At 40.5% G+C, this 22,507-nt stretch overlaps 3 protein-coding genes across 4 annotated transcripts in view; 1 reads left to right on the top strand and 2 right to left on the bottom strand.

Annotated features, from left to right (window-relative positions):
- The first annotated feature begins 72 nt into the window (after positions 1 to 72).
- Positions 73 to 7,221, top strand: pcmt (protein-L-isoaspartate (D-aspartate) O-methyltransferase). Of its 2 annotated transcripts, none has more exons than XM_071468024.1 (8): positions 73 to 425; positions 3,137 to 3,241; positions 3,336 to 3,367; positions 3,840 to 3,944; positions 4,087 to 4,207; positions 5,221 to 5,306; positions 5,509 to 5,678; positions 6,215 to 7,221. In XM_071468024.1, the coding sequence occupies exons 1-8, from the start codon at positions 248 to 250 to the stop codon at positions 6,225 to 6,227; spliced, it is 810 nt and encodes a 269-aa protein (XP_071324125.1). In that variant the 5' UTR covers positions 73 to 247; the 3' UTR covers positions 6,228 to 7,221. The 2 variants fall into 2 exon arrangements, with proteins under 2 accessions (XP_071324125.1, XP_071324126.1); XM_071468025.1 differs by having other exon boundaries at positions 266 to 425; positions 5,509 to 5,736.
- Positions 6,508 to 14,619, bottom strand: lrp11 (low density lipoprotein receptor-related protein 11). Its single transcript, XM_071468021.1, has 9 exons — positions 13,799 to 14,619; positions 12,349 to 12,506; positions 11,003 to 11,144; positions 10,690 to 10,815; positions 10,322 to 10,504; positions 8,816 to 8,983; positions 8,656 to 8,712; positions 8,457 to 8,549; positions 6,508 to 8,351 (listed from the first exon to the last, which is right to left on the bottom strand). Exons 1-9 carry the CDS (start codon positions 14,397 to 14,399, stop codon positions 8,197 to 8,199), a joined length of 1,683 nt encoding a protein of 560 aa, XP_071324122.1. The 5' UTR covers positions 14,400 to 14,619; the 3' UTR covers positions 6,508 to 8,196.
- Positions 14,620 to 15,356: 737 nt separating this feature from the next.
- Positions 15,357 to 22,507, bottom strand: part of map3k5 (mitogen-activated protein kinase kinase kinase 5) — a 67,655-nt gene continuing 60,504 nt past the window's right edge. The window contains exons 23-30 of the mRNA XM_071468020.1: positions 21,943 to 22,111; positions 21,649 to 21,834; positions 20,566 to 20,671; positions 19,002 to 19,245; positions 18,779 to 18,891; positions 17,508 to 17,623; positions 17,154 to 17,230; positions 15,357 to 16,543 (exon numbers count right to left, since the gene is read on the bottom strand). Of these exons, the coding sequence (XP_071324121.1) occupies positions 16,483 to 16,543; positions 17,154 to 17,230; positions 17,508 to 17,623; positions 18,779 to 18,891; positions 19,002 to 19,245; positions 20,566 to 20,671; positions 21,649 to 21,834; positions 21,943 to 22,111 (1,072 nt within the window). The 3' untranslated portion in view covers positions 15,357 to 16,482. The remainder of the gene's footprint in view (positions 16,544 to 17,153; positions 17,231 to 17,507; positions 17,624 to 18,778; positions 18,892 to 19,001; positions 19,246 to 20,565; positions 20,672 to 21,648; positions 21,835 to 21,942; positions 22,112 to 22,507) is intronic.

The following is a 22,507-nucleotide window of genomic DNA, read 5'->3' as shown; positions in this document are numbered from 1 at the left end:
AAGACAAGTGAATTTTTTGTGTTACCACTTGTAAAAAACAAAACAAAACAAAAAAACAAGTTTCCACGCCACCTGGCGGCCAAACTCTATGTTACTGCGGCAAATCTCATTGACTGAGTGAGGAATGTGGCTTTTTCCTGCACAATCAACCTTAGCTGAGCCATATATGTGAACTGATTTATTTATTATCCTGTAAAATGCCTGTAATGAGTGCGTTATGAAGGCCGCCCCGCAGTGAGGCAGCGGGATGTCCGGTGACGTGCCCGCCGCTCCGTCCGCTCTGGAGGTTGTCAGCTTCGTCGGCAGAACAGTCGGCGCAGGCGCGGCACTGACAGCTGCTGTCTACTTACTCCGCAAAGTCTGCTTAATAATGGCCTGGAAATCTGGAGGAGCCAGCCACGCAGAGCTCGTCAACAACCTCCGCAGTGAGTCCACATGTTTTCCAAAGCGGCGACACCGGCGCCCTCACGGACAGCTCGCAAGGAAACGGTTTGGTTTGCGGAGCCGAGGCAGGAGCGGTAGCTAGCTAGCTAGCTAGCTGGTTGCTAAGCTATGTGATATGTTGTTGTTGACCTAGCGTTACCTCTCTCCACCCCTTTGCCAAAACCACGTTTACGCCGTGGAGCAGATGCATGCCTCCGTCGCTGCAGAAATAACTACTAATAGAGACACACATTACGCTTTTATCTTGTGTGTGTGGTCTTAGACTATGTGTGCAGCTTTACTTCTGTGTTACGGTTAGCTTAGCCTCTTAGCTCTATGTGCGTCATTTGGGACGTTGAAGCTAGCGTTAGCCGCGCTGCTAGGTGCCCTGCCCACATTCATTGATGTCTCTCTTTGCACCATTCACCTTACTTTTCCCTGAATGACACTGACAGATGAAGATGTGAGGCTACGCTCTGCACCGCTTTTTTTTGTTTGTTTTTAGTGGATGACTCAGAATAAGAATTTGCTGTGTCACAGCGGCCGGCAGTTGTTTATTCAGGCGATAGTGAGCGCACAGAAAGGGCAGTGACTCATTGTGGCACTCTGCTAGACGGCTGTTATCTGGTCCTTTATGATCGATGCCACAAATGCCCCATGGTTTGTACCGAAATCAGATGGTACTTCATTGTGTGGTAAAATAGGCAAAGCCAAATACACAACCACTCTTCAGACATGCAAGGTTTCTCACTTGCACATGGGAAAATGATATTCAGTGTGACGATGCCTGCAGACTTGAGTATTTGAGTACACTTTCAATATAAAGTATCTACCAGGGCTATTTATATTCTGTGCTGTCCAGCACATCGTTTCAGCAGACAGTTGAGTTGCAATCATTTTGGTTTGAGAACAGTGTCCAGTCTTGCTCTATTTGCTTTTAAACAAAAACACATCTTAACTTGCATTCTCATCTATATTTATCTTCCTGTTCTGTTTTTCTTGCACAGGGAAACAAAAAAAAAAACAAAAAAAAAAAAAAAAAAGAAGAAAAGATCAAAGTAAGGACGTTAAAGCCAGCTCAAGTAGTGCTGGATAACAAAATGCTGGAAATGAGTAAAAACAAGTAAAAATCAGTATTTCACTGTGGGGTTATTCGTCAAATTCAGGGGCATTTTGCCAATAATGCAAATCTGTCACTGGCATAGCTTCAAGAATATGTTTTCAAGTTAAATCTTCTCTTACTTGTGGTGTAGGTGCTAATAAAATTCAAATATACTTATTTTAATGGTTTTGTTTTAAGTGGTCATTATATTGATTTTGTGCTCCTCCTGACTGAATGCTTTGCTGGACCCTGACCCATTTAGATACATGAATGTCTTGAATTTAACCCTGAGTTTGCATAAGCTGGATTTAAGCAGGTCACACACAGGATGCATGCTAATTCACCACTTTGTCATTGTCTCTGTCCTCCTGACCAGACCTCAGAACCGGCCTTTTCAGGCAGCAGTAGTTCACCCAGTTGCATTTGTTGTAAACCTCAGTTGCCTCATGAATTTTTAAAGCTCAGCACCCAGTTATGTGTCGGGGGAAAATTAAATGTGCATTCAAATTCTATACCAAGTGGGTTTATAGACTAGAAACAGATTATAGTTGGTTTGCTTTTCTCAGTTCTTTTCAAAGACAATTTTGAATTCTGAGAATAATTTTGGATAGAAGAAAACAGCTTGAAATCTGCCAGTACAGGTTATTTTAATTTCAGAAATCACTAGTAGGTGTCCATCTGGCAGCTTGTATGGTTTATTTGTAATGTATCCTAAAGCGGTGCATAGCTCTGAGGGTGAGGGGAGTCGGTAATGAGAGCAGTGCCGGCTGTTGTTGGCTTTTCCTGCCTTTGGCACCAGCTGCCACAGGAACCTGTTAGAAAGGATTATTCTGAAGACACTAATACTTCTTTGGGGAGCTTTTTTAATTTCTTCCATGACTTGTCGATAAGCTTTAGCACTTTGGCTGTAGCTTACATTTGTCTGGCTTTCTGTAGAATTGTTCATGCCGGTAACGCACAACTGGTTGTATGCTGCAGTCTACATTTCAACCTGCATACATTTTCACATTTTACCCCCCTCTTTATCTCAGTGTTTTCTACTAATTACTCCCTGCATACACTATAGATTCAGATATATAGATTTATACTGTCAAATTGTCTCTTTATGCACCATTACCATTGGTAATAAAATAGCAAAAAAAACCCCTCCATCAGGGTGTATAGAATTTTATATTGTGTAGTCGATATAGGTAATTGTCTGGAAAAATGGTTTAGATATGGGTATAATGAGTAAAATAACCAGATGGGAATGTTACAGTTCCAGGTACATATCACACAGTGATGCAGAAATAATAATAAAGACACTAAAATTTTGACGTACAAGCAGTCCCGTGCATTGATTTGGTAAATTGCCTAAGGGACAGGTACCAACTCTGATGGTTGACAGAGTCTCATGGTATGTGCTGTATTGCTCATCCCAAACATGCCATCAATTGTAGTAATTGTTTGTGTAATGCCTAACATAACCAAATTTACTCTGTTCTGTCCCATATCTTATTTTATATTTTGTCTCTGTTTGCTTCTGCTGCAAGATTTATGTAATACATGTCCTCCTGGTGTTTGTACTTGTTTCCATAATAAAAAGTGACACAAACTCTTTTGCATCTACAGAAAATGGCATTATTAAATCCGACAAGGTCTATGAAGTCATGCTGGCCACAGACCGAGCCCATTTCTCTAGGTGTAATCCGTACATGGACTCGCCGCAGTCAATAGGTACGTCTGCTCATGTAATCAGTCTGAAATCTGAATACAGTCTGACATCTGAGGCATCAACTAACCAAATTTATACCTTTCTTTTAACCACAAGGCTATCAAGCAACCATCAGCGCCCCACACATGGTATGACTTTAAAGACTCTCAGACACTTCTGCACCCTGTGAATCACATTTTTTTTTTTTTGAAAAGCTTGCTCCCATTCAATCATTCAGTAGATGATAAAGAGATGCAGTCAGGGAAATGGGCCACATTATCTTCCATCTTTTATTCCAAATATAACCTGATCACTTGTTTTTAGTGGTTTACAGTGACAGCTAACCAAATCTAAGCAGATTTATGGATTTGTATTGATTGCTGCCATGTTAGCTTTGTCAAACCTTCCTGATACGTGCCTGTCAGAAGTGTGAGCAAACTGAAAGATGCTTAGAACTCATAACTTTGTGATGCTAACGAGCAGTGATGTTTGTCAGCTAGCTTTAGCCCCTGTATGACCTGAGTGGGCCGTTCCTTGTCATAGTCAGAGTTTGATGCAATATGAATGCTGAGTGATGGGTTGTAATGCAGTTTCCTTATTGAACCCCCCCCCAAACACCAGCACGCCTATGCCCTGGAGCTTCTACATGACCAGCTGTATGAGGGGGCCAAAGCCCTGGACGTGGGCTCCGGCAGTGGAATCCTGTCCGTCTGCTTCGCACGAATGGTGAGCCACATACATGACGGGTAAACGCATACAACTTCTGATTCATTAACACCGATGGCTTTTGATTAGCTCTGCCAACCAGCTGCCATAAAATGTGTCTAATGCTGTGAAATTTGCCATCCCTCCCTCCCACGTTTTACAGGTAGGTCCTAAAGGGAAAGTTATAGGAATTGATCACATCAAAGAGCTGGTAGATGATTCTATTAACAATGTGAAGAAAGATGACCCCAGTTTGATAACATCGGGCCGAGTCAAGCTAATAGGTAAGATGTCATGGATGAAAGATTACAGGCATTTAGTGCATTCTTTGTTCTGGTGTCAAACATTTTTAGAGATTGTTTGAAATTGCAGCTGACTGTTTTAAAGCCAGGGACAGTGTGATGCCTGTTAGACCTTTCTGTCCTCTCAGTGAAGAGCCAAACATACAGTAGCTCAGTAGAGAGAATAGTGCAGTGCTAAATAATTGAGCAGTAAGTACTGACTTTCACCTGGTCTGTGGGGGGGGTGGCAGCGCTGAAACAACCAGGCTATTAATAAAAATAGTCACGAAAGAGACACTTTTGTTTTGTTTTACAGCTTTTACAACTGTGGTTGACACATTCTCAGTGTGGGTGGACAAAAACAGCTGTTAAGTTGATCTGTTTTTTGTTTGGTATCTCACTTTTAATTTTAATCAAGAAAAAAGAAAAATATAGTTTTTAATCATTGATGGAGTAAAATTACCAAACATTTTCTGTGTAGTGCTACATATGCTGTATGTAATTTGAAGTGTATGTTGGTTTAAAAAATACACTTAAATTACTCCCAACAGTACAACAGAAGACCGATTAACACAACATAAAAGGATTTTCTGCAGACTGAAAAGGTGTAGGCTGAGGCTTCAGCTTAGTGCGCCTACCTTTGTACAATACACAACCTGTTAGATGTCAGAAAGTAGCATCAGAGGACGAGTTGCTGTTTTTTTGTTTTGTTTTGCAGATGTCAGACTAAGTAAGATATTTAAGGTATTGTTTCTGTGCTTAATCTGTGATAAGAAACTAGATACAAACCTCAAAATATTGTCACATAATTAGCCATCTGTATCCAGTCTGTTTGGGCTCTGTGATGAGTATTTGTCTTTATTTTTATCTTTTAAATAATTAGTTGAGAACAGAATTAATAGATTCATCAGAGAAGCATCACAGCCATGTTTCAATGTTTAACTGACAACTTGATGAGCACATCCATCCATGTGTTGTTTTCTGGCAGGCTGTAAGTGATATCTCGTGTGTTTCAGTGGGAGACGGGCGAATGGGTCATGCGGAGGAGGCGCCTTATGATGCCATCCATGTTGGAGCAGCAGCACCCACTGTCCCCCAAGCCGTGAGTCTCTCTGAACACTTTTAAAGCTGATGGCTGAGGTCACATTGTTCCAATTCACTTCAAAGCAAGAAATTAAAAAGCATGACTTTGGGCAACACGAGAGTTAAACTAGCTTGAAATAGCAGCGCTGGAATGTGTCTCTCAGCCGTCCTTTGTGTCTCCGTGCTCCTGACCCATTACCTTCACCTCGTTTCTCTCCCAGCTCCTGGACCAGTTGAAGCCCGGGGGCCGGCTGATTCTCCCCGTCGGCCCGGCGGGAGGAAACCAGATGCTGGAGCAATACGACAAGATGGAGGACGGCAGCACCAAAATGAAGCCCTTGATGGGGGTGATTTATGTGCCTTTAACAGACAGAGACAAGCAGTGGTCCAGGTGGAAGTGACTTCCTTCTCCCTTCTCCTCCCCCTCTCTCCTTCTCACAGTGGCAAAGGTGAAATGGTTTGGCTTGGAGCAGGCAATGGATCACAAGGGGCTGCACTTTGCTGCTTGTTGACATTTTTTGCTTCTTCCACACCATACCAACTGGCTGCACGTTTCCCTCATCTTTTTTTAACACCATAGTCCTAATTTGGTGCCTGACTAATGAAATTTTAGGTCTTTTTGGAACCAAACACAAAACAATTAAACGGAAATAGCAGCAGTGTGGCAGCATATGCTTGTTTTTCAGAGCATGGCTACTTAATTTGAATGATCATAAAACATTAAACCCTAATTGCCTGACTATTCTCTTTGATCTTCTACTCTGTGAGATGTAGAAAAGAAAAAGTTTGATTTTACTGTGATGACAGATCCTTATATTTTGCATGTGATTCTAACTCTTTGTGTTTGCATGACAGGAGGATGGTTGTGTTTCTTGTGCACTGCTTCTCTTTTCCTCTTCTCTAAAATTGGATTTGTGTTTCTCGCAGGGATGAACTTTGAAGAGGAAGACCGTCCATAATCCACCTTTCAGTTTGAACCTGGAGAAAACTTGGATGGGGTCGAAACAGCCCTTGACATTTTGTTCAAAGCGTAACAAAACATGCTCTTTTTGTTTAAGTCTAACGATGGACTAGAGTATCACACTGATGACAGCCCAGAATGGCTGGGAAGAAAGACTGCTTGAAGCTCAGCACAGAAATATCTGGAGAGGGCGTTTTGTTTTTCTTTTCAGGCCTGCATCTTTTTGGTTATGTGTTCTTTTTAACTGCTGGATTTTAGGTTTGTTTTTTTGTTTTTGTTTTTTTTTGTTTGTTTTTTTTTCCTTTTGTTGTTTCATCATTTGAATTGCAATCAGCCATTTTTACATTATTACATTTCAGCAACATCAACGCTGAATGTGAGGAACACCGGACAAGGACGAGGAAGGCCTTTTAGATAATTCACCTAGCTAGTGTGTGTGTGTGGGTCATCTAACTGTAGACGTCACTGCTAACATGAGCTTTCTTCCCCTGCCAGCAGTATTAGGAATCACACACTCACACACACACAGGCAACACAATGGCTGATGTAACGCACACATCCTGTTTGGTGTGCAGCACTCTTTAGGTCATTCTGCACATAGAATAAGCAGCGCATTGGATCATACTCAACATAACTCCAAAGAGCGCGGAGAACTAATAACACCGACACATGTGCACATGCAGGGCTGTGCTTTCCACTTGGTGATGTGTTGCTTTCTGCCGCTGGTTTTTTCCATTAACAATTTGTGCAGGCTCTTCTGGTGACTGATGCTCAATGGGATAGTCACTGCTTTGCCAAAATAAACTCCAACAATTAAAAGCAAATGAATGTCTGTTTTCTTGAAAAAAAAACAAAAAAACAACAAAAAATCTAATGAAATCAAAAAAAGCACATTTTATTTTGGGTTATGGATGATATTTGGCTTTCACAGTTTATGGAATGGCATATGAAAATAAAGAGATGCTTATGTTTTTGTCTGCCTTTTGTTATTGAATCCTGTATGTGCAGGCTGCAACCTCAAGTTAGGATTAGTCCTAATCGCAGCAGCCCAGGGTTCCAATCTGACCCGTGGCCCTTTGCTGCACATCATCCTCTCTCCCTCCCTGTCTCTCTTGCATTTTTGTAAATCATTTGTCAAGAGATCACACCAGTATTTTGTGATATATAATAAACTTTAATATCTCACGTGAAAGACAGCACTTAAAGAGAATACATCTGCGTAAATACAGTTTCACACTCCACAAATGTTTGCATGAGAAAGAAAGATATGCAACACAATCAGGCAGGAAAGGGATTCGATGGACTGAATCTACTATGGCTTTATTATTCTGGGATAATTACAGAATAACTTTCACAACAGGCACTCAAAAGTATTAACTTGTGTTTTCAGTTCAGCTTTGCTCAGGTAAAATCATCAGCACAAGTATGATACATCAGCGCCATCCAGTGGCAGAAATATGACTTACTGTTATGCAGCACTAGTCAGGAAAATGAATGAAAATAAATAGCAAAGTAACCAATTTGTGGGATAAAAATAATTTAAACAAAAGGGACAAACGAGCCTCTCAGATGTATCCCACAAGTCATCGGGGAATACAGACAGCAGTGTATCAGCATTGAAGTAAGAATGATGATATTTCGTCAAGGATTCACAATCAGACAACATAAGCATGAACTCATGAATATCTGACTATATCTCATTGGTTCTGATGACAGCGTCTATCAGCAGCAGATTTATCAGTCAGAGGGGTTCAGTGTGGGGGTGTTAAGAAATGTTCATGACAGCAGAGAGATGGGATGTTTCCAGCCTGAAGTGAGGACAAATTAGAGACGAGATGCAAAGTGCAAATTTGAGAAGTCCTGGCTCGGGCTCGGATGATGACACCCTCGGCGAGTCTCTTTGTCAGACGTCTGCGTTTTTTTATATTTGCTGCTCCTGACTGTTTGGCTACAGGTACATGCCGTTAATGAGGTAATCTGACTCCTCTGTGGTGAGGGGTCGGGCTTTCTTCAGCTTGTGACGAACAAGTCTGAGACGACAGCTGATCATGAGCAGCAGCAGAGCGGTGATGATTAGTCCCAGAGCCAGAGGAAGGATTGCACCTGGAGGAGGAGGAAGCAGAGGCCGAAACAGACAGTTGGAGCAGAAGATTACACATAAACCATAAAAAGAACAAGAGCTGGGCAGAGACAGACGCTGGATTTTACCTGACTCTGGGACTGGATGTCCTCCCATTACTGGAAACGGTTTTGAGACGGGGACGTCGCTCTCTGCGTGGCTCTGGGAGACTTTCGGGGCAGCTGTAACAAAAATACAAGTACACCTTGGTTTATAAAGCAGTCAACTGTTACCACTAAGTTTATGATATGATATTGGAGCTTTTTTATCCCCATTAAAAAAAATTACCTATCTCTGTTTGTCTAGTGATGGGAGGAGCCACGGTTGCCGGTTTGAAAGCTGGACCTAAAAGATGTTTTCATTATTTGTATAATTTATAGTAGTTTTGTGTTACAGTTAAAAAAAAATATGGTAAAACAAAAGGACAAGAAAAGAAAGAAATTCTCACTTTTTTGTATGCATTCACTGACACAGTCTGATTCCTGGAGGAAGTTGTTATGGTTGCCCTGGCAGCCACCGTACAGAAAGTGTTTACATTCTCCTGCGTTTTGGTCATAGTACCAGCGTGGGAAGGTGCCTTTACAGGGTCCTACGACTGGAGCTGCAGCACACGGATCTACAGGAACAGAGACAAAGATTTACCTTCACCTTGTTTTTCATTTGACATCATGGAGTCAGTCTGGGATCACATGGAGAGACAGAGCACACTGAGTCAGACCAAATCCACAGAAGAACTGTGGCAAGTTCTATCAAACAACGTACCTGCCCACTAGCTTGAAAAGCTGTGTGCAGGAGAACTGGTGCTGTTTTAAAGGTCACAGCTAATATTGATTTGATTTAGGTTTTTCTGTTTACTGTACTTTGTATGAAGTTAACTGTTATATATATATATATAATATTTATTATTGTTGAAAATATCGTCACTTTACTTTCAGTGCATAAAACATTTGCACAGAACTGTATGTATATTTTTTAAATTATTTGAGCTTTCCCTTTCCACATATAAGCACTTTGGAATGAGGATCACTGATTAGTTGACACCACAAATGTTTTTCTAAAACAATTTTGGTAACTTATTAGTATTTTAAGTCATTTATCAAGCAAAAATGTGATGATTGACTGGTTTTCTATGTTTGATATTACTGAAAATCTAAAAATGCTTGGTTGTTGGGCTGCTGGTTGGAAAAAGCACGCAATACGAAGGTGTCATCTTAGGCAGGCTTAACAGATTAATCAGTGATAAAAATAATTATTAGTTTGTGTGACAGAGCATTGCCTACATTACCCACAATCTACAGAATGCACCTACACAAAAATGTACAAAGTATTTCTGGTGCTATTCCCTTTGACCTCTCCTCTCTCGGCTATACAATGAGGTCTCATCTAAGTTTGCGAGGCATGTGAACATGGCACTGAGCTTCTGTGAAATGAAGAAAAGCCTCCTGAGAATACACCTCACCCGTGCAGTACCTATGGTAAAACAGCAATGGGGGAAGAAGCCCCTTTGGTCAATGTCGGCCTGATTCAGGGATCAGATGGCGGAGGGGACAGTGGTGCTTTGTTCCTGCACTCAGAGAGTATGCAGCACAGACCTGTTTTCCCAGGGAATGCAGAGTGGCCCCATGGCTTTGCCAGCATTTTCAGCTCAGCGCTATGACTCAGTGGCTGCCTACAGCGGCTCCATCTGCTTCTTTGTCCACACACGCACTAAAACCATCTCTGGCTCTTTACAAAGGGATACTGCACTAATGACACAGCAATGGAGGATTGTATTGTTAGGCTCATTTGAACAGGTGCAGCTAAAGTGAAAGAAATGCTGGTAGGCTCCCATCCAGCCATGTATCACCACTCTGCTGTCTTTTCTGTTATCATGCAGCACAACATTTTCGGGTATCTTCTTGTGTTTGAATAAAATGTGTGAATAAAGTGTTCAAACATGAACATAAACACCTACCTTCACTGACAGAAGCCTTCTGTTGACTGGAACTTTGTTGAGGAGCAGTCCTGTCCTGAGGTGGTACGATGCTCTCTATGGTCTTCCTCATGGAGCCATCCTCAGCATCCTGTGTCTGGGCCCCAGGCCGATGAGAGCTGGGTAGGTCCACAGGGTGGGTCACTGACTTCCTGCTGCTGTCGACTACAGAAATCACAGATAATCAAATGAATGGTGGGGAGGTCTGTATGTTTTTGTGCATTTTTCTTCTTTCTATCCGATGAAGCACTTTTCTTTTGACTGATTCTGATTATACCAGAGATTACAGAAGACTGTGCTTCCACCATCACAAAAAAAACATGCATTTCTGAATAGGAAATGTTTCTTACAGTTGGGGCAGAAGTCTTCATCAGAGCGGTCCGGACAGTGCTGCTTCCCATCACAGGCGTAGGTGATGTCGATACAGCAACCGTCATCACACTTGAACTGGTAGTTTGAGCAGTGCCCTGTGCACACTGTGGGCACAGAGAAGTATGACCACACATCCAGCAACAGTTTGCACTGTTACCACAAAAACCCAGCTTCAGAACACCTTCATTTGGACTTAAATCTGAACCTTGAATCTAAGGGAGAGTCAGTGCCTCACAAAGGAGCTGAAAACAAAACACAAACCAAAGATCCATGTTTTGGTGAGTACATCACCTTCTGCTTGGTGTTTTGGTGCCAGCACAGTGACGGAGACGTTGTCGGAGCTCTTCTGGCCTGTTGTGTCTGTGACTGTCATCTGGAAGGTGTACACACCCTCCTGGAGACCACTAATCTTCAGTAGCCCTGGATGGGTCGCCTTCAACACACATACAAGAAAAGTCTAAGGATCAGATTTGAATAAACTGTTTCAGTACAGACTTTGTTCATTTTGCCCTTTTTTAAGTCCCTACTAGTATTCAGTCATGCAGATGCTGTAGTTTGAAGGTTTTAAATTTTATTAATGGTTCTCAATGCATTAAAAAATAACTTTTGAGGATACCCTGGGGTTAGGGCGCTGACCATCCCTGGACACATTTTTTGCATGTCATTCACCAGATCCAGATTCCTCCATTTTCTGTTATCTTTTCATTGTCTGATTAATAAAGGCTTAAAATGCACAATGAACATAGAATAAATATAAAACAACTAAAAAACTACACTCAAAATACAGATGAAATGCTCAATTTTATCAAGCTAATACCAGAAAAATCTAAATGCTTCATTATATTGATGCAATAATGATATCTACATCTAATAATAGATGTAATAATAGATTATCTAGTAATAAAACCGTCCTGATGACTGATTTACGACATTGTCCACATTTACATAGTACACATTGTGGTGTTAAAGGCATATTTACAGTGGTATAAATAGTATGGCAGTCTCAAGTCTCTGACAGCAGACACATTTGACAGTATACATTGTCATATCACCCAGCCCTATTCTCAGGACTGAACAGCAACATATCTTTCCAAACAATGCCTCAGTTACTCAGAATAATCCACAGGCCTTACTGTGAAGTGTTTTCACTGGGAAGTATTTTCTGCTGAAGGTAGGAAGTAGTGAAAACTGACCTTATATGACAGTGTGAGTATTTATATAAAAAGCAGGACATGCTGTGTTTGCAGTTTCTCATGTTGCCTCTGCAGCTGTGAATAGAGGGCAGGCTCCAACAGTGCTGCTGTCGTTAAGGCAGGTTTGGACATAATAAACCCTTATCTGTTGATACAGCAAGGTATGATGGAGCTCTGGACACAAGCTGCTCTATTGACTTAACTAATGCAAACACGAATGTAATTTGACTCTGAGGCCTTTAAGTTTTCATACTGCGAATGCAAATGTTAAAATTATCTGAACCCAGAAGGAGACAAGACCAAAGCCTTGAGAAATCCACTGTCACTGTCAGAGTTAAAGGTTTTCTTTCTCACATGGAGCACCCAAATTAAACTGCATATGCCACAAGATGGCTTGGCTATTAGTATTACCTGAATATAAAACTAAATGACGTAAACACTGACCTTCATGTTGATGGCTGTGTCCCCTTTAACAAGAGTCCATTCATAGTGGCTGATCCCATGGTCGTCCACACTGTCCCGGCCATCCAGGACGGCCCAGTCTGTGGGCAGCTGGATCACCACATCCTGCCCAGCGTCACTGCGAGGAGGCTCATCCACCTCTGCAGACAGGAAACCCTTGGTTATATGGGATATGTGTTCTATACGCTTACTTTAATATTAATCAGACTGATTTTTTGTCACTTTGCATATTATTTTTGTTTTATTCGACGGTGGGTTAAGACATAAAATTGTCAGAATTAAAGTAAGATGATTTTAAAAAGAGATGTCTTTACATTTTATTAAAAGATTGTTCCTATTTAGGGCATCAGTGATTAATTTGCTGATTATTTTCTTGATTAATTGTTTAGTCTATATATCATTGCCAGAAATAATGAAAAAAAGCCTAAAATTTCCTAGAGCCAAAGGCAGGATCTTCTGATGTGTTGTTTTGTCTGACTAACAATCCAAACCCCAAACACATTCACTTTAGAATGATAATTTGATTATCAAAACAGTTGGTCGTAAATTTCCTGTCAAATCAACTAATCAATTAATCGCCTCACTGTTTCAGCTTTGTACTTTTATGTAATATATTTTGTAATTGCACTAGAATGTCCACTTTGCCTGCTTGGATGGAAATGAGTAGTAAAATAAATACAAAACACCTGCTGCTGGTCTCAGCGCCCTGATCTAATGTTGCAAGACCAGAACCTAAAAGGCAAATCATTAACCCATGCTGCCTGCTTTATCAAGATAAGTAGCAGTTTCTAGTGACTAAACCTAACGTAATGACCTCCATGCAGATGCTAGAATGTTGATGTAAAACTTAATATGTTGTCTTAAAAAAATCTTACGGAACAATCCAACAATTTTACTGCAGAAATTAAAACGAGACTGCAGCCTCAGGAGGCTGCCACACTTATAATGGGCAAAAGAACTGGTAATGCAGTTTTCCTAAGGAAGCCTTATGGGACCTTAGATTATACCCCATCCTGCTCATTTCTGTTATTGCATAAACCTCTCCTATATGGCCTTGCACAGTAAATAAAGGTACATCAGTCATCACCTTTTCATTGCTTATTTGTTTACTGTACAACAAGAGTAGCATGCTAATGAATAATTAAGTAACATTTCCAGTAACCATCATGAGTCACTACAAATCCCTGTTGTGCTTGTTCACCTTTATCCATTTTCCATCACAAACAAATGTCAAATAATTTTTAGTTAGGCGAAAAGAAAAAAAATACTGAAACCTTTATGTAACATTTGAAAATTCTCCTTCCTTAGTTGTATTTTAATTTGATCAGTATAGGTTCAGCTTTAATGAATTTAACCACTAGGTAAAATGATACCTGTTACAAGGATGTGTTGCTAAACCCTTAGGCCTGCGAACTGTACCAGCATCCCCTACCTTGTGCATCATCCCCATCGGGAAGCCCTTCCCCGGGCCTCCCGGCTGAAGCGCTGGATGAAACAGGGAGGTGTCCCTGCGTCGTGTTGGGAGTCCGGCTGTATGTGGTGAAGCCTTGCTGCGGAGCGAAGGAGCAGACATTTTTATTCCTGTAAGTGCAGTTGAACAGGTAGCAGTTGAGGCTGTCCCCGGGCTGCCTCAGGTCCTCCTGGACCAGCGCCACGGTGCAGTGAGGCTGGGAGCAGCAGGCGTGCAGGCACTCCTTCCAGGTGTACACCCTCTCCGGAGCCAGCAGGAAGGTGGCCCCCTGCTCCACGGAGGCCCTGGCCCGGATGATGCGCTCCCCGACGGCGTCGAAGTCGCCCACACACGAGTCAATCACATCGCCTGTCCTGTACGCCTGGTCCTGCTGGAGCTGCTTGTGGAACTCCTCCAGGAGCTCCTCCACCCCTGATATTTTAGATTTCAGGTCCGATATCGGAGAGGACCGAGCGTCGGTACGTCCAACCAACAACAACAACAACAACAACAACGACGACGACGACAACAACAGCCGCAGAGCCCGGGCGAGCAGCGGCCGAGGATGCTGAAGCAGAGCCATGTTGTTCACGCAGCTAAACGGCGCCTCCCTCTGCCTCCGGCCGGTCTCCGACGCATGGAGGGTGCTCAGCAGTAAAAAAAAAGGTCTTTCTACATGAAAAATACTAACGTAAAACACAATATTTCACAGATTAATCGCTTCCAGGTCCCGGGCGAAGGGCTAACCGTTAGTCCTGCGACGATGCTAAGTCGTGTCGTTGTCATGGTGAGGGAGCGACCGCGAGTCCAGGACGTTAGAGCTCTGTGGCTCTGACGTCACCGATATGACTAAATATGGCAGGCAGGAAGCAGCGCACCTGTACCTTATGAAGCTGCACATTGTATCTCGACAAATGTGATTTCTGTACAAAGTATGAATTCACATTTACAACAGTACTCTGTATAATTAAAGTAAGAACCAGAAAGCATCACAGACTATTAACATCACTCGGTACATTACTGAATTTAGAAATGACATTTTATCTGTTTAACTTATTATAATAAGAATTGTGTGCACACAGGTTCATTCAGCTCTGATTGGAGTTGTCATGTCACCCTTATAACGTGTGAACACACCTGTAGCTTTGTTTATCTCTCCTACCTGCTGGTGTTTGCTTGCCTTAAGGGCCCATTATAGCCTGCAGTTGTTTGAACAGCACCATGTAGTTACACAAGAAACATTTTCATCACTATAACTGAACAAAACCTCTTTCATATAGTTTTTGTTCAGTTTACTTTAAGTATTTGTGTTTTTTTTTATTGTCCTGTAGTATTTTCCAGGCACTTTATACTTACACTAAGGTGTAATTATGCATGTTGACCCCCTGTACCTGTCTTCTACCCTTTTGTTTCTATGTAAAGCTTCTTTAATTGCATCAGTTTTAGACTGTAAACGCTACTAGTATGAAATAAGTATCGCCGGTTGTGTGTTAGACTTTTATGTAAGCATTACTGAAAAACTGCAATATTTCTTTCACAGTTTCAAGATGAAAAGTTTTATTTAACAATGACACAAAAATCTTGAATCATTTTGATATGAAACAAAATGGACACACTGCTCATGATTAGTTTCCCCCTAGTTCTGATATTATGTTTAAAAAAAAAAAAAAGTCAAGGCTCTTCCATGTGAAATTTGTTTGCATTTCATATTTCATTATGACATACATGTGATTGATATCTACACAAGCAAGATAAACACAATTTTGCCAGTGTACAACAACAAAAACAGAGCAAATGATCCAATGTAATATTTAATTACTAAGTATGATCTCCTATGATTTGTGATACGAGAAGATACAATAATATCCAATTTATTTTTCACGTGTTCATTATAGACTCGCTCCAGTCCACATGGAGATTTAACAATGTTTATCAATATATTTTTAAAGTACATAAATGTTGTTCACATATAATTTTATAACACAATATTTACATTTTTCTGAAAAATAAAAATGTAGATTCCTATTATAAAAGGAAATGTGAAAAAAAACATCCACAATTTAAATAACTCTCAGTACAGATTAAAAAAAAAAAAAAAAAAGGCGGGCATGCACTGACATCCTTCAGATTACCATAACAATTAAATTAAAAATCCATTTAAATAAAGTAGTGACAAGATGCCTATGATAAAAATATTAGTACAGATGAATTTGAATGTAGTATTTTGTATCTCAGGCTTGTATTAGAAAAAGGTCAGTCTCCAGCTTTGTAAACGTGCCATCTTGTAAAGACAGGAGAAAAATGTTGAGACAGTTTTCAAAGTTTGAATGATAGATTTTCCCACAAATTGTCATATTTAAACGCACCTGTAACAAAAAAGTGGCGTCATGTCCATCAGATATAACAAAACTAGTGGAACCTCTTAGTTATTGTTGCTTTCAAAATGACCCCATATCCAAAATTCTTGTTTCAAAATTATAAAACACTACAAGAACACCGGTCAGGGAGTTTTATTGTACAAATGGAAAGCTGCTCTGCACACAAGGTGAACACAGGTTCTTCTCCTAAAAGTCTTGCTCTTATAAATACTGAGGTAAGGAGGAGAATACTGAGTTTTTTGGGACAAAGGTCCTGGCTTCTCTGAGTGGTTGTCGCCACTTAAGGCCTCAGGTTGGCTTCTGCCTGTAGTCTGTGATGGCCTTCCATAGTTTACACAGGATCCCACCTCTGTAGGACAAGAAACGACAAAAACACTGTTAGGTTACAACATACAACACAATACAACACGTTACAGATTTTCTAAGACGTCCTGAGAGTCAGTCAGCGCCTGGTTTGAGACAATGAGCTTCCTGGCAACTGTAGCTAACTATAGTAACAATGCTTGGTATACAGTAGGTCTCCCTTTTAGTCTCACTTGTTATACTGTAAATGTGATCTATCCCCATGTATTTTTTAATGCTGGGGGATGCCAAAGGTAGAAGTAAACAAATCCTGCACAAACAGTAATGGCTAAGAGTTTGTATCAAAAATCTTTTTTTGACATGTTCCACTATTATGTGAACATGACATAATATGAGCTGATAACATGCCATAAATTGGAGAAATTTAAAAAGTATTAACAGTCAGCTAATAAACAAGTTTACAGATGTGATCAGCTTGATCAATTGACTACAGATCCCTAAATCTTGGGCTGTGAGAACTACATTCAGAACCAAATTGTCACCTGTGAAAACACTTTCTGGGCTTGTGAGCACAGTTTCACGCATTTGTGCATTTTTGTCACTAAATACATACAGAAGTGAATCATCTTAAAAGCACAAAACAACTGATGTACTACCTCAGTCTTAAACTCTTCAGATCGTCTCTTGTTATATCATGGAGGATGTCGTTCAACGTATACTCCTCATCCAGTATCTACGGAAACAGTGTGGATGAAATGAGGGAAACTGTGAAGCTTACTTTGAAATCAAACTGCATGTAACCAAATAAATATTACAAACATACATATATCTCTTGTACATTAACAAAAAATTGGTAAATAACAAATGAGACACATGACAACAACTGTCAAAATGACTGAATTAGATTCCAATAAAGCATAAAGGAGATGTGCATGTTGCTGTCCATGAGCATGTTCTTACAATTGATGGGGCAATCAATATGAGCACATACTGTAAAAGCAGGGACTTACTTTTTCTATGGAGTCCTGGTCAGCACCATAAAGCCTCAACCAGCTGGTGAGCTCTGAGTCTTCATGTCTGTCTGGAGTCTGACTCGTCTGTCCCTCCGGAGATGATGTGGGGACGTCTGCCGGAGAAAATAGTGAACGGACTCCTTCAGCACACTGAGCTCATTCAGCTGATATTTGCATGAGGAAAAACTCCAAGTGCTGCAAATTATCTATTTATTCAGTTCATGGCTACCTTATACAAGTCTAATCAGAAAAAATGACCTCCTTGCACATGTCATAGTGATTCATGTATATTCTAAAATTTACATTTCATTATTCTGCTTTGATAATACTTTTATTTTGCTATGCCATGCAAGTTAAGGTAGTGGTGACTATGTAAAGCCTGACCAGTATAGTATGTAATAGTAAAAAAAATAAAAAAAAACTATACATACATATATACATATATAAAGAGTAAAATACACACTATATGTTGCCCTTATTAATATTTTTAAACAACTTCCAGCAATAAAGAATAAAATAGGTTATTGTCCAATATTAAATTTAGGCCTTCCTCTACATTTAAAACATTTGAGTGATCATAACAAAACAACAATAATTATAAAAGAAATCATAAATTAATCAAAATTGGTAGGTTGTATTTTTGCATATATTTGTGTGTAGTTTAACATATTTTGTTTAAGTTGTGGATTTATTTATAATTTATAACAATATAATTTTCAGTCAGGTTTACTGTTCAAAATGTACTGTGATGTAAAATACTCTGCACTGTATATAATGTTTATCACATCTTTTTACTGACTGAATGTAAAGAATTCCCACCAAAAAGGCTCATGTAAAAAATCAATATGAGATGATACAATGTTACTGTTGATATAATTCTCAAATATTGATATTGGGCTCCAATATCCATCCGGGCCACACAAACATTAAAAACGGTTGCACAAATAAAGATCTTTTGAATGGTGCTGTTCTAAGGGTTTGTCCCTTTAGAAAGGCTGCTGTCATTTCTTCAATATAACCATCAGGAAGTCAGGATGCATTTGATAAAAAAAAGCTTTGTTCATGTGCATCGTTCTACAACAACTTATGAATTATTATAACGTATGAATTACTTAGTGAGCTGAGAGGAAAAAAGTCTGATGCAACCTTAGTGAATGTTGAATATTGAATATCGAATATCTGTGCTTCCATGCATTCTGCAGTAGCTGCTGTAGAGGTGGAGCTAGTATAACCTACAGTCAGTGTAAAAACGAAATCAAAGTGCCGACCTGCGGGCTCAGATCGCAGCCTCAGTAGTCTGATCTCCTGCTCTCTCTCCTCCAGCACTTGTTGCAGGATGGCCTGATACTCTCTCTCCTTCTCCAGCAGCTCTTCCAGCAGCCTGGAGTCAAACACAGCAGGAGTCTTTATCACAGATTATTACCAGAAATGAATAAATAACAACACGTCTAATGGTTTATGTATCTATTCGCAGCAGACGTGCATGTCTACCTGTTGGTCTCCAGCTTCATCCTGCCCAGCTCCATGCTCACAGAGCGCTGTGCATTATGAGACTCGTGTGAGACGGTGGAGCTGAGCGTGCTGACTCCCGATGTGGCCACGGTGTCGTCGTGGGCGGCGACGGGAGGCGCTCGGCTCTGGTGGGTGGAGTTTCCCTCCGCCTCAGTGTCGTCGTCAACGTCCTCCTGATCGGCCGGGTCACTTTCTGAGGCCAGACTGAAGTGAGGCCTCAGCTCTGAACACAGACACGAGACAACATGATGATGATCAATAGGATGGATATAATGCACTTTGATTGATTATGTATTTAGCATTGTATTTATTTATTTATTATGTGGCTACTCTGGTTCTATGGAAAGTATCATTGCTGCATTAAGATCTGATTCCATAGTAAGTGCAATTCTATGTTGATAGTAGTATTAGAACTTAAAAGATTACAGTTAATCAACTGATCAACGGACAATTTTGACCAATTTTGATCATTCATTTACTGTTGGTTGGTTCCAGCTTCTCAAATGTGAGGATTTTCTGCTTTTCTTTGTTTTATATTCTTTTAAAATGCATATCTTTGGGGTTGCGACCCTTCATTGAATAAAACAAGCAATTAAAATATGGCTCCTGGGCTTTGGGTGCTTGTATTTCACTATTATCTGATATATTATTGATCAACTGGTAAAACAGTCAACATGGGTAATATCATGGGTATTGGTGAACAGCTTTGATTGATCATCTAAATACTTTCCAGAGGCAATTCAGAGAAAATTCTGGCATTTTCTTTCTGGCATGAAAATGTCAAATAGCAATACAGTTATTTAAAAATTTATCACAGCTTCTGGTTAAAAAGTTATAATTACAGTGAAGAAGTTATTTTTACATGTGACAACATCTATGCTGGAATGTGGTTTTCAGATATAAAATCATGATTGTGAAACTAAAGATTAGGCTGGTAGCCTTTGATCATGGGGCGTTGTTGACCTTTATGCTAAGCTACATTATAAAAAGCCATGTTCCAAAACAAAAACCGTTTCTTTTCCCAGGGACATAACTTTGATTAAATCTAGCAGAGTTGCTCTGTGGTCTTAGGAGGCAGTGTTTGGTTTAATTCTCTGGTTACAGCTTTACGACTGACAAACCTTAATCATCATATCATCATATGTGTATATATATATATATACATACATATATATACACACACTTTTTATTACCAGTTTCCTTCACCAAACTGACAGACTCAGGGTTAATAACATATAATTTGTGCTTTATATCTTCAGTAAGTTCTCTGTGTCTCACTTTTGAGATAACACTTGTATCCTACTCTCACTAAACGCTGTGTTTGCTCATGTGTTAGTTGATATTTATGTCTTTGTTGTCATTACTTTACATTCCCTTGTCTCCTGAAGCTCTGCCCTTTTACCAAAAAGCTCAGGTTACACTGGTTTCCAGGACAAACTATCACCACAGCTCCTGCATTTATCAGAGAGCCAGTGCTGCACTGAGGGACTGATGACAGTAACTCATTTAGAGGCGCTCTGGCTCGAGACGCTGGTGATGATACCTGGCACCAGGATTGTGATGGCGGTCTGCACAGCTTTGCGGATGATGTTGTCCAGAGCGAACATCCAGTGGGGCTTGATGTTGTGGTTTCGCAGCACTTTGTTTACCTGGAAATGTGAAAGTGATGCTGTATTTTAACACTGAATACATTTGAAATTCTTGGTATATTTTTAAATTCATATTCCATATATTTGAAATTATGTTTATTTTACAGCTTTGACTGTTATTATTTCCTGAATTTTTAAATATATTTTATCATTTTTTTCTTTATCTTATTGTCCTCTGCTAAAATATTATCATTAAAGCACTACACTACTGTGTGTTTGCTGACATTTTAAGATAGTTCAGTCACTTATTGGACCTTGGACTTTGAAATGAATTTCTCCCTCCCCTTCTCTACATTGTTTGCACTGATGACCAACAGGAGGCATCAGAGCTTCATCTTCTGGCAGGATTACGCAACAGCCCCCTTCCTAATGCAAAAACAACCACTTGCTCTAGTGTAATTTCATCTGCACAACTGCATCTCAGAGGGGGAAGAGCAGACCAGCCTTTTCACACACTGTGCAATTACTCCTGACAGACCCCCCCCCCCCCTTTCACTAAAGCACTTAAAGGTTACAAGTATTTCACAGTTAGCTGTCAGATCTCTGTGCAGGAGGAGCAGCATCATGGCAGCACTGCTGCTGTGTGCAGTTCATGTAAAGTGACAACAATTATCCTGAAGTGTTCAGAGCCCTTGGTTTGTGCAGAGGCTAGGAGCACCTCTGCCTACAAACGGGGGGGGTGGATAATAGACGGGAAAGTACATGTTGCAGGCGGAGGAGAGGAGAAGATAAGCAGCCTGTGAGGAGAATCTCAGCAAATACAGCCTCAAAGTAACAGTTTGGCTTTAGTCACTGCTGCAATTTTAAATATGATCCTCTGATAAAGAGATGCAGGAAGCAGAGAGATGTAGCGTGAGTATTTGGGGTTTGAGTTGTTAAAGCGTGATTGATATTATTTCGTTCAATAATTCATGAACACAGTGGGATGAGATGTGAGATGAAATGTATTTTCGGCGATAAATTCCTCGAGCACTTACAGCATCCTGGAAGCCGAACAGCACGACCTGCAGCTGACTGATGGCGCCGCTGTCAAAGTCCAGCTCCAGCTTGAGCTGAGACAGCGTGTTGGCGATGATCTTCCTGTCGGCCATGCGCACAAAGTCACCCAGACTGACCACGAGGGTGGAGATGTGCTGAGGCTTCAGTTTCATTCCCTCAGAGCCCTGCGAGGCGAGGCGGGGATGAGGACAGATGAGGTATACAGGAGGGGTTTTTATTATTTGACACTGCACTGAATTTCTTGATTTATTTGTCTGACTTTAATAACCGACCTGCATGAGGGCCTCCATCAGGTTGGCCACCACCTTGTCCCGGTCCTCTGTCAGGATGTGGTGCAGGGTGGCTCGCCTCTCGCTGTCCTTCCGCAGCATAAAGAAGCCTGAATCCTTCTCATCGGGAGACGGAGGGGCGCTGTGGTCCTCGAAGTTCTCCACAGGAATGCTGAGCACAAAAGAAAACAATACTTTCTGGATTCAGGTCCTGCAGACTACGACAGGATATTGTTTTCATTTTCCACCTGTAATGTTGCTCCTACAGGATAGTTTCCAAACAAACATGAATGCAAAGCTCAGAATATGACTTTGCTTTGACAACATTAATTTGTGTGCATCAAAACGTGCTACATGCTTCAAAAACTTTTATAGATCCAAACATGATTTTCCATCCTTTGCAATTCAGTGTTTCTTCAATTATTTTTCTGCCAATTTTAAACAAATAAAAAGAAGAAAAATGTGTATGGCAAACACACTGCCATCTCTCAACTAAACTCTGTGAGGAAAAAGTTATGACTTTATATATTTATACATAATTCAACTTATTTTTAAATAGTTTTAATCG

Source organism: Trachinotus anak, unplaced genomic scaffold (assembly GCF_046630095.1).
Source record: "Trachinotus anak isolate AG129_WGS33_773 ecotype Australia unplaced genomic scaffold, CSIRO_AGI_Tana_v1 ptg000031l, whole genome shotgun sequence".
Classification (NCBI taxonomy): Eukaryota; Metazoa; Chordata; class Actinopteri; order Carangiformes; family Carangidae; genus Trachinotus; species Trachinotus anak.
Note: the sequence above shows the minus strand (reverse complement) of the source record. Positions and strands in the feature narration are given on the sequence as shown.